General features: G+C 41.2%; 1 protein-coding gene and 1 pseudogene across 2 annotated transcripts in view; both read left to right on the top strand.

Moving 5' to 3' along the window:
- Window positions 1–2,507, top strand: part of LOC126344146 (nuclear pore complex protein Nup107-like) — a 217,617-nt gene extending 215,110 nt beyond the window's left edge. For both annotated transcript variants that reach the window (XM_050001997.1, XM_050001998.1), the window contains 2 exons: window positions 977–1,078; window positions 2,216–2,507. In XM_050001997.1, coding sequence (XP_049857954.1) covers window positions 977–1,078; window positions 2,216–2,323 — 210 coding nt within the window. In that variant the 3' untranslated portion in view covers window positions 2,324–2,507. The remainder of the gene's footprint in view (window positions 1–976; window positions 1,079–2,215) is intronic.
- Window positions 2,508–6,530: 4,023 nt separating this feature from the next.
- Window positions 6,531–14,960, top strand: LOC126345892 (uncharacterized; annotated as a pseudogene).
- The last annotated feature ends 887 nt before the right edge of the window (window positions 14,961–15,847 follow it).

Raw genomic sequence — 15,847 nt, forward strand, 5'->3', positions numbered from 1 at the left:
ACATCAATCAGCCTTTGTGTACTGTTATGAGGTTCCACATTTTCATCTGTAGGCAATCTACATAATTTTTTGTCTCCATTTGGGAAGATATGTCTATGCATGTGTTGGTTAAGACTTTACATACACTTGTTGTATTTCACAGGAAAATAATGCAAGGATATCATGGCTCGAACTAGTCAAGAAAATATGCTCTGAATATAATTTGTGTCATAAAGGGAAGCACATGGGTCATTGATCCCATCATAGCTCTACATATGTACCATGAGCTGCTGTGACCTTACTTAGACTATGCCTACATGTTGCATTGTGCAGCTGCTGCAACAGACATTGAACAGGTATAAATTAAAAATCGTTGCAACTATGCATAGGAGCCTTAGGATCCACTCTGACAAATTCACAATTAGCCAAATCAATGGAATCACCTTTACCAATAAGGAGAAAGTACCTCAGCAGGAAATTTGTACTGCAACACCACTAGCATTTTATGGATGAGTCAAAAATAAAAGTTGCTACCTTACTGGAGGAAGCTACACCACTTAATACTGGACTCACAAATAAACAGCATCACTGGAGGAGGCATTTTCAATGCTAAACGTGTTTGAGTCTTACTGAAAAACATGAATGCCACCCTATTCTAAGCAACAGTATGAAAATATCAGACAGTTATGGGAATTACATATTAATATAACCTACTCTGATAACCTTGTGTGTGTGTGTGTGTGTGTGTGTGTGTGTGTGTGTGTGTGTGTGTGTGTGTGTGTGTGTGTGTCCTTATTTTAGGGTTATTGTTAGTGTACATTACTTAGCAGTTTGTGGAAAGGCAATTCTGTGCAAACTGGGTTTCTTGCATTTTACATATACATTTAGATTAGTACTAATTTACATAATGTATCCCACAGTAACATTTTCTTAGCAATAGAAAACCACTGTTTTACTTCTGTTGTTACTGGATAAATCCTAAGTCCTTAAATTTCAGGTTGTCTTATTGCTTCACACATTACATCATAAAATGGGAGACTACAGGGAGTGTATACAACTTGCTGATCTTGTTGTTGACGAACACTATGGATTATACAAGGCAAGTATATACATATACATTTCTGTATACTGTGAAATTCAAGACCTACCTTGTGCTCTTACAAATGATGCTAAGTAGTCATCGTCTCTGCTAATGAATGGAAAGGGACTAAATTAGAGGTTTCAAAATCTTTCAGTGACACAAAGAAAGAACTACAATCATGTTAGCAAATGCTTAGTGGATAGAATGAAATTTTCACTCTGCAGCTGAGTGTGCGCTGATATGAAACATGCTGGACTGAGACTCTAGCTTGGGACCGTTGCCTTTTGCGTGTAAGTGCGCTACCATCTGGGCTACCCGAGCATGACCTCATGCCCCATCCTCACAGCTTTACTTCCGCCAGTACCTCGTCTTCTACCTTCCAAACTTCACAGAAGCTCTCCTGCGAAACTTGCAGAACTAGCGCTCCTGGAAGAAAGGGTATTGCGGAGACATGGCTTCGCCACAGCCTGGGGGCTGTTTCCAGCATTAAATTTTCACTCTACAGCAGCGTGTTGTTTACAAATACCAGTGACAAGCACAAAAGATGTGTTTCTCAGCCACATTTAATCATGTAATAATGTTAGTGTTGGTTTAGAAACTAAATACAAAAAAAGTTATTTTGGCAGTTGCTGTAAATGTATCTTTGGATCATATATTCCTGTATCAGATGGAAATTTAACAAGCTGACACAGTATGTTTGAGGATAATATTGGTCAGTAATTAGTCTCCTTTTGAGAGTCAGGCATACATCAAACCTAGGTTATGGCCTTAGGAAATAGGTAGCATTACTTATTCTTACTATTTCATGTGTAACTTTGTAATTTTTACTGTGATCAAGTCTAATTGATCTCTCTCTCTCTCTCTCTCTCTCTCTCTCTCTCTCTCTCTCTCTTATATCGGGGACCATTTCATGTACTTACAATGGACATACACCAAAATTACTTGTTGACGATTGAGTTTTAAAATTATTTTGTTAAAATTTACTTCTTTTACATCAATAAAATCATGTGTCCACTGTGTAGACAATGGCCTCAGCAAAGGCAGTGACAGTATGCCTGCTGAGATAATGTATCAGTTTTGCTGTCTGTTTAAATCTGTATTATTGTGCTTTCTGTATAACAGTGAATAATTCAATAGTGTTTGTTTGTCCATCAGGTGTATACTACAGAAGGACTTCAAGATTTACTTGCAAAAATATGTGAATCATCTCTGGAACTCCTTCATCAAAAGAAAGATCCGTGGGGCCTACCTATTACATCATAGTGTCTATAAAAATTCAATACATGTCATATACCACTGCCTCTGCACTGGGGTTGGTACTATCTCCATTGCAGAACCCTAATGGAACATAAAGACCTCATAAAAAGTCCAGTGCCAAACAAAGTATTAATAAAAATGTGTAACTTTTGTAACTAAGCAATAAATTAATTTTTTTGAAATTTGTAAATGTCTTTCTCTGTCCTACACGCGCGCGCGCGCGCGCGCGCGCACTCACACACACACACACACACACACACACACACACACACACACACACACACACACACACACCTATTCATTCACACAAGCAAGCGTACCTCGTGCACCCATCTCTGGCAGCTCAGACCAGAATGCAAATGTCATGTAGACTGGAAGCAGAAATCTGGAGGGGTTGGGGAAGGGGAAAGGATTGCAGTGTACAGGTGGGGGGAGAGAAGAGGGCTGTCTGGTGAAGTGTGCAGAACCAGACTGACAATAGCTGTAGCTTTGGGAGGATGTGGAAAAGGGTGGTGGGGAGGGGGGAGCAGGGGCAAAAAGGAGTCTAGTGGGGAAAGAAGGGAAGTTGCATTGGCAGATGGTGACACAGACAGAGGGTGGGGTATGAGAACAGAAAGGAGGTGGTAGGCAGAGGGAAAGGAAGTTGTTGGCTGGAGGTTATGGGGACTGTATGTTGTTATAGGTTGAGGCCAGGATAATTTCTGGAGCAGAGAATGTGTTGTAATGACAACTCCTATCTGATCATTTCAAAAGAGCTATTGGTGGAGTGGAGGTCCAGATGGCTCGGTAGTGAAGTAACCTTTGAAATCAAGCCTGTCATGTCCAGCTGCATGTTGTGCCAAAGGGTAGTCTTCTTACTCTTCGCTGTTCCTTCTGGTGGACAGCAGGTTGGTGGTCATACCAATATGAAAGCTGCGCAGTGACTGCAGCAGAGCTGGTATTTATTTTATTTATTTATTTAAATGTCAAGTTCCGTAGGAACAAATTGAGGAGCAAATCTCCAAGGTCATGGAACGTGTCAGTACATGAACTTACAACATAAAAAGTAATAACAGATAAAAATAAATGTTCATAAACCTGAAAGAAAATCAGTCCATAACTGTAAGCAAATGCTATCAGCAATACAATGAGAATCATCTTAATTTTTCAAAGAACTCCTCGACAGAATAGGAGGAGGAAACCCTTCAGTTTCAATTTGAAAGCACGTGGATTACTGCTAAGATTTTTGAATTAGTGGCAGCTTATTGAAAATGGATGCAGCAGTATACTGCACACCTTTTTGCACAAGAGTTAAGGAAGTCCGATCCAAATGGAGGTTTGATTTCTGCCGAGTATTAACCGAGTGAAAGCTGCTTATTGTTGGAAATAAACTGTAACCGAGCCCGCTGCAAAACCTGCCCCATGCATCCCCCCACAACCACCTACTCCAGCCCTGCTACTGGTAAAACATACACAATTCAAGGCAGGGCCACGTGTGAAACTACACATGTCATTTATCAGCTCACATGCCTGCACTGCACAGCCTTTTACATTGGTATGACAACAACTAAACTGGCTGAGCGTATGAACGGACACAGACGAACTGTCCGCCTAGGAGATGTCCAATACCCAGTAGCGGAGCATGCCCTCCAGCATAATTCTAAGGACCTAGGAACCTGCTACACCGTATGTGCCATTTGGCTTCTCCCACCCAACACCAGTCCCTCTGAACTGCGGAGATGGGAACTTGCACTCCAACACATCCTTTCATCCCGCCATCCCCCTGGACTGAACCTATGTTAACCAACCTCACTCCCATTTACTCTTCAGTCTTCTCCTCTTTCCCTTTCCTCTTTAGCCATTCATGCAACTTTTCATCCTACATCTTTATACTATATACCTCTTTACTTCTGTATGCATCCTCTTTGGTTTGAAGCTGGTACAGTACTTACAGTAGAATATCTTTGGCTTCCCTCTGACAACCATGCCTACATCCTGTTTTCCTTTTCCTTTCCCTGTTGCTTCATAACCTGGGTTGTGAGTAACTAAATCCACTTTCCCTTCTTCCCTTTCTTTCCCCTCTTTCCTCCCTGGTGAAGGAACATTTATTTCGAAAGCTAGGAACGTAAATTTTCGGTTGTTTTTTGTGTATCTATCGGCTGTACTGAGCTGAGGTAAGTACTGGCCAGCCCGTCTATCTCTTTCACAGAGGAGTATTTCAGACATCAATCTCGGAAAGGCATTTGCTAATAAATTTATATGATTTCCTGTAGATACTAAATTTTTATTTAATTCACCAGCAATGCTCAGAAAATGGTTGTTAAATACTGTACATATATCTGGTTTATCAGTAACAGAAATATTATTACTGCAAACTGACTTTAATATCGTCAACCTTGTGCTGCTGACCACACACTTCCTTCACAACTGACCATATGGCTTTAATTTTATCCTGTGAATTGGCTATTCTATTTGCATACCACATACTTTTTGCCTTGCTAATAACATTTTTAAGCACCTTACAATACTATTTGTAATGGGCCACCGTAGCTTGATTGTGACTACTTCCAACATATGACGCAGCTGCTTTCACAGGCGGCCTGGCCACTGATGGGGTGATATAAGCCCATGACAGAACTGGAATAGGAGGAATAGGAAGGATCTTAGGTAGGATGCCCCTCATTTTCTGACTTTATGGCAGCTAATCAGATCCCTAGTGCAGGATGTGGTTCAGTTGCTGTAGTCTGGGGTGGTGCTGGGTGATGAGATGGGTGCTACTTTGCAGCTTGTTTCTGATGGGTGATGGGATGATGAGTGATATGTGATGATATCACAAGGGAAATCTATTTACAGATTAGATTTGGAGGGTAGTGCCTGTCTTTGAGACATTTATCATACTTGGCAAGAGAATTCCTGTAATTGTAGATACGCCACCCATGCTTGGTCAAGCTGATGAGAATGATTTTTTGAGATACAGGGGATGACAGCTGTCAAAATGTTGAGTTTCATAGGGACTGAGGTGTGGATAGAGCTATCAGGAAGGTGGAGATCAATATTTGGGAAGGTGGCACACTTAATTGAGAAGGATCAGGTGAAGTGGATGGGGCAGATGATGTTGTGGTTCTGGAGGAACGAGGATAGACTGTCTTGGCTCTGAGTCAAAATCGTGAAAATATCATCAGTGAACCTGAACTTGACTAGGGAGTTTTGAGAATCTATGAAGATTTTCTCTAGATGACTGGTAATTAGGTTGGTATAGGAGGGTGCCATGCAGGTTCCCATGGTTACGCCACAGGTTTGTTTGTATATCTTCCTCAAGAGAGTAATTGTGTTTGAGGATATAGTTAGTAAGATGTGCAGATATAAGATAGTGGGTTTGGAGTCTGAAGGACTTTGAGAGTAATATTTGATAGCGGTAGGGCAATGAGTATAAGGAATATTGGTGTGTATGGAGGTCGGATCAACAGTAACGAATAGAAATCCAGGTAGTAATGGGCTGGGGATGGTCAAGAAATAGTGAAGGAAGTCGTTAGTATCTTTCATATGAGATGCTGTGCTTAAAGCAATTGGTTTGGGTGTTCATTGACAAAGAGTGGATATTCTTTCAGTGGGAGCACAGTAACCAGCTACAGTGGGGTATCGTGGATTTTAGGAAGCATTAGGAGGTGAGTGTGTAAGTGATGGGGAGATTGTTGGGGTAAGAATGAATATGGACTTGGGGGAAGAGATTTTGGGGTGGGCCTAAGCATTTCAGGTAGGGTTTAGAAGTTATGTTGAACTTCTAGGATGTGATCACTTTGGCAGATCTTGTAGTTCGAGGAATCAGCTAGTTGGTGGAAGCTTTCTGTCAAATAGTCGTTGCTTTGAAGAGATACAAGTCTTGGATGCCTTCAAAACTTTTGTCACTGGTTGCTGTATCCTCCTGATGGAAATTGGAAAAAGTTCTTGAAATTCATTGTGATTCATCATGATAGTAGTGGATCTTTTGTCTGCAGGGAGGATAATTAAAGCTTCACGCTCTTCACTAATGCAATAGTGCCATGACCGGCCAGTTAAAAGACCAGCTACGTGTGTGAAAGTATTGTTCTAGGAATGGCATGACCATGACAGTGCAAACCGTGCTGCTGCCGGCGCTGTACTGAGATTGCTGTATTTCTTGCAGTAGATATTTTCTCACTTTACGGCTGCTACACATGTTGGGTGCATTGTTGTGCAGTAGTTTATCATCATAAACATGAATGATGAAAAACTTATTGATTTAATGTGCAACTAACATCTGTTGTATGATCTCTTCAGTCCCAAATACATAGATATGGAGCTGAATAACACCCTCTGGAATTAAATAGGAATAGAGATTAAAACACTGGTAAGTACATATGTGTATGTATCTAATTTTACATAAGTGAATACAGCCAATAGGTCAAAGATTGTTTTTTGAGACTGCTTGCTGCAACTGTAACATTTACTTTTCCATATACCCTGACATCAATAGCTGTATAGCTGTTTACATTGAGTGTCTACAAGAGGCAATGAAATTATGGATAATGTCTTTTTATAATTAAAGAATAGAGATCCGGCGTTCGAAGGAGCCTGAATAGAAAAGTGTTTCCCATCCAAAGCACCTATAAAGTTGGAAAAAAATCCACATTTCATAAAAACCAGCATATTCTTTCACATTTAATCTGTCGGAGTAGGCATCAGTTTGTCCATTACATTGCTTAAATATATTCTGCAGGTTCCTCATACGATCTTGTGGACTGCACTATGCCTCATGTGATAGCTAAATGACAGCCTGTTTAGCACGTCTCCAGTGGCCAAATATCTGAAAAAGTTGACAGTAGGGTAAATAGCTGATTTTTGAAATTGAGACTGAAAGAACCTCAGCTGCTAAAATAACTTTTTTGTATATTTCAGGATTGTTGCGTATAGCTAGATGGGAAAATATTAGAGAACTTCAGAAAATCTTTGAAGAAAACTAATTCAGTGAGTGGCCAACAGAACAAAAATTTAAAGCTTTATAAATATTCAGAGCATATGAGCTTTTTGGAATAATGCTTTGAGGAGTGGGAAACCAGGACTAACATTGATGGTGAAAGAACAAATGAAAATGTCCCAGGTGGTTTTAGCAGCAGTGAAGCAGAATCTCACAAAAAATAAGAAAACATTGAAGAATATACAACAGAGGCCAGTAATCCTGAATGTGTAGAATCACAAAGCCCCACCCCATGCAATCCAAACCCAACAGACTGTACCATTGAAGAAGAAGAACGAAGAAGAAGAAGAAGAAGAAGAAGAAGAAAAACTGGTACCAAATGCTGCTCTCCGAAAAACTACCATTGTACCTCATTACAAAGAAAGTAAGTACACTTTGCCCTTCATCACCACTACACCCTGTTGACGCTTTTTTTAGCTCCGGCTTTGAAAAACGTAGCCCCCACGTTACTGACATTATGCCAAAGCAGATATATTTGCTGCTGTTCAAAAATATGAGTTCAAAATGTGTATGGACCACCAGCAGATTCCAGAATTGTCTCACTTGGCAGATTATTCTGTACCAATGTACTCTGAACTACCTCACCCAGCTGGAAGCTTTCATCACTCTACGTCAGGGAATGAATGTCACAGTACATCATCTATTAATCAAAGCCAACAGTCAATTTCTCTCAACCATTTATTGCAACAGTTGGAAAGGAATCTATCATCAGACTACTTCAGGGAATGAATTACAAACAGCACTGTCTATTGATCAGGGCCAACAGGCCACTTCACTCACCTGTCCATTGAAACAGTATGCTCACCCTCCTGCCGAATGGAAACAAAGTTAAAAGACAGTTTTACATTTAGTTAAACCTTCATTTTTATGTTACAGTCATGATTAATTTCAATGTCTAAATGAAAGTGTTTTCAACACGCTTTGCACGTACATAAACTAACACACAGATATCGGGTTTATTTCTTACATATGTAACATCTATTTGATTTGTTATGAGCATGTTTTGATTAGCTATGGTGGATGAATGTTGGTTTCAGATATTTATTTGACAATAAAGGGTCAAAATTTACTGTTATTCGTGTGTGTGTGTGTTTGTGTGTGTGTTCATTACATTATATCCAAAATCTGAGCGATCTATGAAACAGATCTCAAGAATAATACTATGGAACAAAATAAGAACATAAATAAAAACAACTGGTAATACAAATATATATTTCTGAATTTGTCAATGAATACAAACAAGGTAGGCAAAAGATTACACCCAGCCTCAGAACAGAAGGATTTAGTGAATATTTCTCCTTACATAAAATATATCCATTTTTTTTGTTCTCTCCTGGTAAATCTAAATGAGTCACCTGCAGTGCTCGTATTGACTTGCTGAGTGACATAATTGTATGTAGCTCCAGAATTGTCTCACTTGGCAGATTATTCTGTACCAATGTACTCTGAAACACCTTCCCCAGCTGGAAGCTTTCTTCAATCTACCTCAGGGATGATAGAATTAAGCAGTATGCAAGTGGCCTTAATTATGTAATTTATATATTTTGGATCAGCTTGAATCTGCCTATTGTAAAGTCTAAATTTTTGAGACAATACATTAAAACTGTTCTTTGATGTCCTCCTGGCATAACTGAGATGAGAGTTGAAGCTACACTTTCAGTTGCCCAAATTATGTCCTGAATATTGTTGCATGAAGTACATTTTTAGAGGAAATGCTTCATCAGCTACAATTATGTATGGAACTTGACTATGGTAGAATATGCTGATACATTCAAGGAACCTTGTCGAAGCACTTTAATTAATTTTGAATTAGAATAAAACCATCACTCTTTCCATATGCTCCAACACTGACAGCAATAAAGTTACTTTGAGTGTCTACGAGGTCCAACAAAATTATGGAAAATGTCTTTTTTTTTGTAGTTACAGGAAAGTGATCCAGTGTTCGAAGGGGCCTGTATAGTAAACTGTTTCCCATCTAAAGCTCCTATATAGTTCAGAAACTTCCACATTTCATAAAAATCCTTGGATATGTTCTTCCACGTTTCTTTTGTCATAGGAGGCTTATATTCGTCCATCATATTGTTTATAATTATCTTACAGGTTCTTGCATGATCTTGTGAACCTTACTCCCCCATGTGATAACTAAATGAAATCATGTTTAGCCTATCTCGAGTGACCAAATATCTGAAAAACAGTAGACAGTGCAGATACAGCAAACAGAGTTTTTGCAAATGGCTATGACGATAATAAATCAGAATCGCATGAAACAGAAGAAAACACTCAAGACTATACATCAGTAGCCAATCATGACAAATGTTGATTTCATGTAATTAACTAGCAATAACCTCTCAAAGCATATGTTAATTATGATATATACTAACAAACCTCAAGCAAACACCGAGCCATTCTCTTGGTGTGATGGCTTTTCTCGAGTGTGTGTTTTGCTTTTTTTTAGACGAACTTCCAACTTTTTCAGTAATGAATTTTCTGACATTCTGAATTGTTTGTAAAACTTTGCTCAGCAAATCAGTACCCTGTACAAAGTCACAAATTCCCCTTTTGTTGCTCTATTTTTCCATGCCTGATGAACCCACTTCCATTTTGGCTCTTCTTTATCCAGAATCACAGCAGTCAGCATGAGATCATCGACTGAAGACTTCTCTATTCCAGCTGCTCAAGTGCACTGCCATGCGCTACAAGAAACACTGACCACTGTGACTAGGCATCACTGTGGCATCACGGCCGGTGCAATTACAGCTTGGTCAAGGTGCCGTCGCATTAAATCGGAGTCTGTCTTCCGTTGAGAGGTTTGTGTTCTTGGGGAGGGAATATGAGGCCAAATTGGAAGTAAGGAATTCCTGGATGGATGGTTGAATATTCATATAAATGGCTGAGGCAGAGTTTAATGTTGGTATTGGATTGGCACTGTTTGGGGGATTGGTAGCAAAGAAGAGTGTAGATTGTAGGGATTGGGAGGAGGAGAGTAGGTCTTGGACGAGCCCAACATGGTTAAACCTGTGTGTGTGATAGAAGTAAGGCTTTTAGGTACGGCTGAAACACCTATAGAATGGAGGTTTCTTGGTAAAAAGGTTAACAACAATGTTTCGGGTTCATTTGAGTTTTGGATTTTGTCGTTGGAATGGAGTTTTGGAGAACATGGCAAAAAAGTCACCAAAGCAGGGTATGTGTTGCACATGAAGGGTTGACAGAGAGGTTCAGTGTGGGTAGGATAGGTATTGATGCATGGTGATACTCCAAGTTGGGAGTAGGATGTCAGCAAGTTTGATAATTTATGGAGGTGGTGTCTGGAGAGCTCTTCCAGACCAATGGAGGGCAAAACTTTCACTTTTTGTGATGTTGTGTACATAGTGGGGATTGCACGCCAACAATACCTTGAAGAGGGAGCAGAGGTGGTTCTGTGATGCCTGAATCATGGTGACATATTTCTGCAGTACCAGATTTTTGAGGGACAGGAACTGGCAGAATCTGCTATGTGAAATTACTATAGAAAGATGGCTGCAATTCAGTGAAGGGAATTTTTACATTTAGGCTGTTGGGGAAGGGGGGGGGGGGGGAGATTCCATGGCTTAGTCAGCTTTTAGAGAAAAGGATATGAGACTGGATTTTAGCAAGGGATAGGGATACTTTTATTAACTGATGCAGCTAGATAGTGCAGTGATGTACACACATCAAAAAAAGTTTTGCATCACCACAGTTCCGAGAGATCCGGAACCTTTACAGAAAATTGGAATAGAGATCAATATAAACATCATTTCCGTCCATTTTATTGCTCGTGAAAACCACACATTGCATGTTGTACCACCATACAGCGAAACGTTCAGTGGTGGTGGTCTAGATTGCTGTACACACCAGTACCTGTAATACCCGGTAGCACATCCTCTTGCATGCTATCCACAAGTTCATCAAGGCACTGTTGGCCCAGATTGTCCCACTCCTCAACGGAGATTTGTTGTAGATCCCTCAGAGTGGTTGGTGGGTCACGTTGTCTATAAACAGCCCTTTTTAACCTATCCCAGGCATGTTCGATAGGTTTCATGTCTGGAGAACATGCTGGTCGCTGTAGTTGAGCAATGTCATTATCCTGAAGGAAGTCATTCATAAGATGTGCAAGATGGGGACACGAATTGTCATCCATGAAGACGAATTCCTCGCCAACCGATATTGTTGCACTATCGGTCGGACGATGGCATTCACATATCATACAGCCATTACGGTGCCTTCCATGATCACCTGTGGTGCATGTCGGCCCCATGTAATGCCACCCCAAAACAGCAGGGAACCTCCCATCCTTGCTGCACTCACTGGACAGTGTGTCTAAGGTATTCAGCCTGACTGGGTTGCCTCCAAACACGTCTCCGACGATTGTCTGGTGAAGGCATATGCAACTCCCATATTGGTGGAGAGAATGTGATGCCAATCCTGAGTGGTCCATTAAGCATGTTGTTGGGCCAATCTATACTGCATGGTGTCATGGTTGCAAAGATGGACCTTGCCATGGATGTTTGGAGTGAAGTTCCGCATCATGCAGTCAATTGCGCACAGTTTGAGTTGTAACGTGACATCCTGTGGCTGCATGAAAAGCATTATTCAACATGGTGGCATTGCTGTGAGGGTTCCTCCAAGTCGTCATCCGTAGGTAGTGGTCATCCACCGCAGTAATAGCCCTTGGGTGGCCTGAGTGAGGCATGTCATCGACAGTTCCTGTCTGTGTATCTCCTCCCTGTCTGAACAATGTCGCTTTGGTTCACTTCGGGATATCCCTTGTTGAGAGCCCTTCCTGGCTCAAAGTAACAATGCGAACATGATCGAACCGCGGTATTGATCGTCTAGGCGTGGTTGAACTACAGAGAACACGAGCCGTGTACCTCCTTCCTGGTGGAATGACTGGAACTGATCAGCTGTCAGACCATTTCCGTCTAATAGGTACTGCTCATATATGGTTCTTTACATCTTTGGGTGGGTTTACCGGCATCTCTGAACAGTCAAAGTGACTGTGTCGATACAATATCCACAGTCAATGTCTATCTTCCTGAGTTCTGGGAACTGGGGTGAAGCTAAACTTCTTTTGATGTGTGTTTTTGTGATGGAATGGTGTTAGGAAAACGTGAAATGGAATGACAAATTGGTGAATCTGAGCATTGTTGTCGCACACAGGGAAGGAAAAAGAAAGATATAAAATTCTGATAGGAGCTATGTTTGAGGAGGGGTGGTAGATTTGGAGATGAAATGTGGGGGTTTGTTCTTAGGATAGTGTTTTAATTGTAGTCTAGCTGGCGAGTAGTTCATAGAACAGCGTCCGATTTAGTTGAAACTTTCGCAACTGGTACTACAGGGTGTGCTGACTGGAGCAATTGAACCATATCCTTTACCATGGCTTTGATTATCTGCCCTAATGCTCAGGAATGAGCTACATCCTACCCAAGAGCCTTCCCACTCTTTCTAAAGTGACATTCTGTCACCCACCCAACCTACAATTCCTCCTGGTCAATCCCTATGCTCCTCCGACTTAAAAACACCTTGCTAAAGGTGCAAAACATGCCAGTTCACCTACCTTGCATATCCTACTCCAGTACTGTCATAGGATTATGTTCTCTCATCAGAGGCAGAACCACCTGTGAAAGCAGCCCAGTCGTATACTGGCTGTGTTCCTACCACTGCACTTTGTGTTTTGAGGACATGGCCAAAAGCCAACTGTCCACCAGAATGAATGGCCACCACCAAACTATGGCAGAGGGCAGAGCTGACCACCCAGTGGCACAACACACTGCTGAGAGCACAATATGCTAGAATTCTATGGTTGCTTCACAACCCTTGCCTTTGTGATACTTTTTTCCAGCACCAAATCCTCTGAAGTTCGCAGATAAAAGGTATCTGTGCAACACAACTTTTGCTCTCCTAATTCCCCTGGCCTCAACTTCTGCTAGCCCACTACACCCACACCCTCGAATTAACAGTTCCCCTTCATAATCCATTCCTCCTTGTCACCATCATAGTGCACTGCACCTCATCAGAGCCATGGTGCCCATGTCAGATACTGAGCTCGAGCTTGTGCACCTGCCATCACTACTCCCGCATTTCTGTTGTGTTGCTGTCCTCTGAGGTGCTAGCTACCCTTCCCCAACTATTCCTCCTTTTTCTCACTCCTTCTGCCTACCCCATCCAATACAACCCCCATAGGGTGCATGTCTAATTGTGTATGAAATCATGAAGGTCATGTTCTAACCTCTAGCCATCTTTAAAGAGTGATGGAATATGTTAAGGCCATTAGACAAAGTGACACACTAATATAGGGGTTTCCAGTCTCCAGGAAGGTATAATCAAATTTGCACTGAATTGTTGATTTTGGTTCAGTACCTCACATGAATGAATAGTCGCTCGCATGAATTACACATTACATAGCGTCAGCATTGTTAATTTCATTGCCTCAGACAATCACACACACTTCACCTGTTTTCTGAAATAAAACAGTGTATGAACTGATGACAGCAGGAATGTCACATTTCTTATGTAGCCAGTAGGTGGTCAGCATCTCTGTCAGCAACTCCATCAAGAAGATGCTTCATAGAAAGAACAGAAGATAAGTCTCTGCAACACATAAGTAATATATGCCAGTAGAATAGGTAAGAACAGAAGTAGACTTCTGTCAAATCTAGGGCTTGCACCTACTATGTCTACATGATTACTCTGCAATTCACAATTAAGTGCATGGCAGAATGTTCATTGAACCACCTTCGGCTCTCGCACAGCATGGAAAAAAAGCGAACACTTAGATCTTTCAGTGCACGCTCTGATTTCTCTTATTTTATTATGATGATCATTTCAACCTATGTAGGTGGCTACCAACAGAATATTTTCCCACTTGGAGGAGAAAATTGTTGCTTAAAATTCACAAAAGGACCTGCTGCAACAAAAATACTTTATTTTAATGATTGCACCTCAAGTCGCATATCATATCTATGGTACTGTCTCCCGTATTTTGCAATAATATAAAACGACCTGTCCTCTGAACTTCTTCGACTTCCTCCACCAATCCTATCTGATGCAGATCCCATACCATTCAGCAGTACTCCAGAAGAGGATGGAGAGGAAGGCGGTTTCTCTAGTAGGCCTGTTGCATTCTGGCAATAAAGGAGGTCCCTGGAAAATATAGGTTCATTTGATTAAAGCACTAACATCTGGGTTTCAGGTAGGATCCCCCACTTTGTTCAGTGCTGAGATGCAATTCCAATCCAGTTGAAGAGTCCCTACAATGCTGTTTGAGTTTAGGGGGAATACCAAGTGGGCTGAGGTATGAAGGGGAATTTACAATATGGAGAGAGGCATGGTAGAGTAGTCGGTGTGTGGTCTAACAGACGACAAGTGTTCTGTTGCATGCACCATCTATTGCTCCTGGCCTAGCACAAATTCTAATTGAATGATAAAATTGAGTTGCATAAATACTGCGGAAGTATTTGGTTTTTATATGTGCAGATAATACAAACACCAAGCCAGCAACCGGCGCGGACTTTCGTTGACGCGGCAAGTAGTGTGCCGCCATGGAGCAAACGCAGTGAGGCTGATGACGTCGCTCCATGCAGGTTCAGAGTTGCGATGGCAGTCTACTCGGAGGCGGTTGTTGGACTTCGGAGGAAAAAAACAAAGAATGTATAATGAGGAACTTTGGGTATAACAGCGAAAGTGGGAAGAAGCAATTTAATTGCCGGTAACGCAGTAGGCGGGACCTCAAGAGCCGACTGTATATAGGTATCAGAAATAAATCGCTATAACTATTGTAAAAAAGGAGTTCTGAATAAGAGTTAGTACGAGAAGCAGTCAGACAGCATCAGTTACTTGCGAATGATCGCCATAGACGACATTTTCTTCATCAGCTGCCTCATCCCCTCTTTCACTCGACGAATTTAGTCAACATTAAGACAGAGCCGAACTACGGAAATAATAAAACTCATCGGTGGGGTGGAAACAGTGCACGTGCAGTTATACAAAGCCATTGTACAAGGGTGGCGTAGTGGTTAGCGCATCTACCTTGTGAGCAAGAGACCGAGGTTTGAATCCTGGCTTTGGTACAAATTTTCAATCATTACTTCAGTCTGCATATGTACATCAGTGTTAAAAGTTTTTCCAACCACTTAGTTGCTTTAGAGCCAGCTTAGTGTAAATATTCCAGGGATGCAGCAAACTTATGTACAGAATAACAGATGAAAACTCGTAATATGTTAGTACATATGCTTGACACACAAACATTAAGCGTCGCACATTCTGGCGAATGTGACACAGCTCTGGTTAATGCAGGCTGAATGTATATTTCAGCAGCATAGGATGTCCAATAACATTGATAAATTTAGAGAAGTGGTTTTACATCTGGAATTACAAATGACTGAAGAAACTTTGTCAGAATGAAGTTATGCTGCATTAAAGGAAGCACTCGTACAGCATTACACATTGTCACCAGAGTTGTGATTAGACAAGTCTCTGTCACAAGGCCTCAAATTCTTATGGTCAGCAGCAGGTCCTAAACTACTGCCTGAACAATCCTTAAG

Source organism: Schistocerca gregaria, chromosome 1 (assembly GCF_023897955.1).
Source record: "Schistocerca gregaria isolate iqSchGreg1 chromosome 1, iqSchGreg1.2, whole genome shotgun sequence".
Lineage (NCBI taxonomy): Eukaryota > Metazoa > Arthropoda > Insecta > Orthoptera > Acrididae > Schistocerca > Schistocerca gregaria.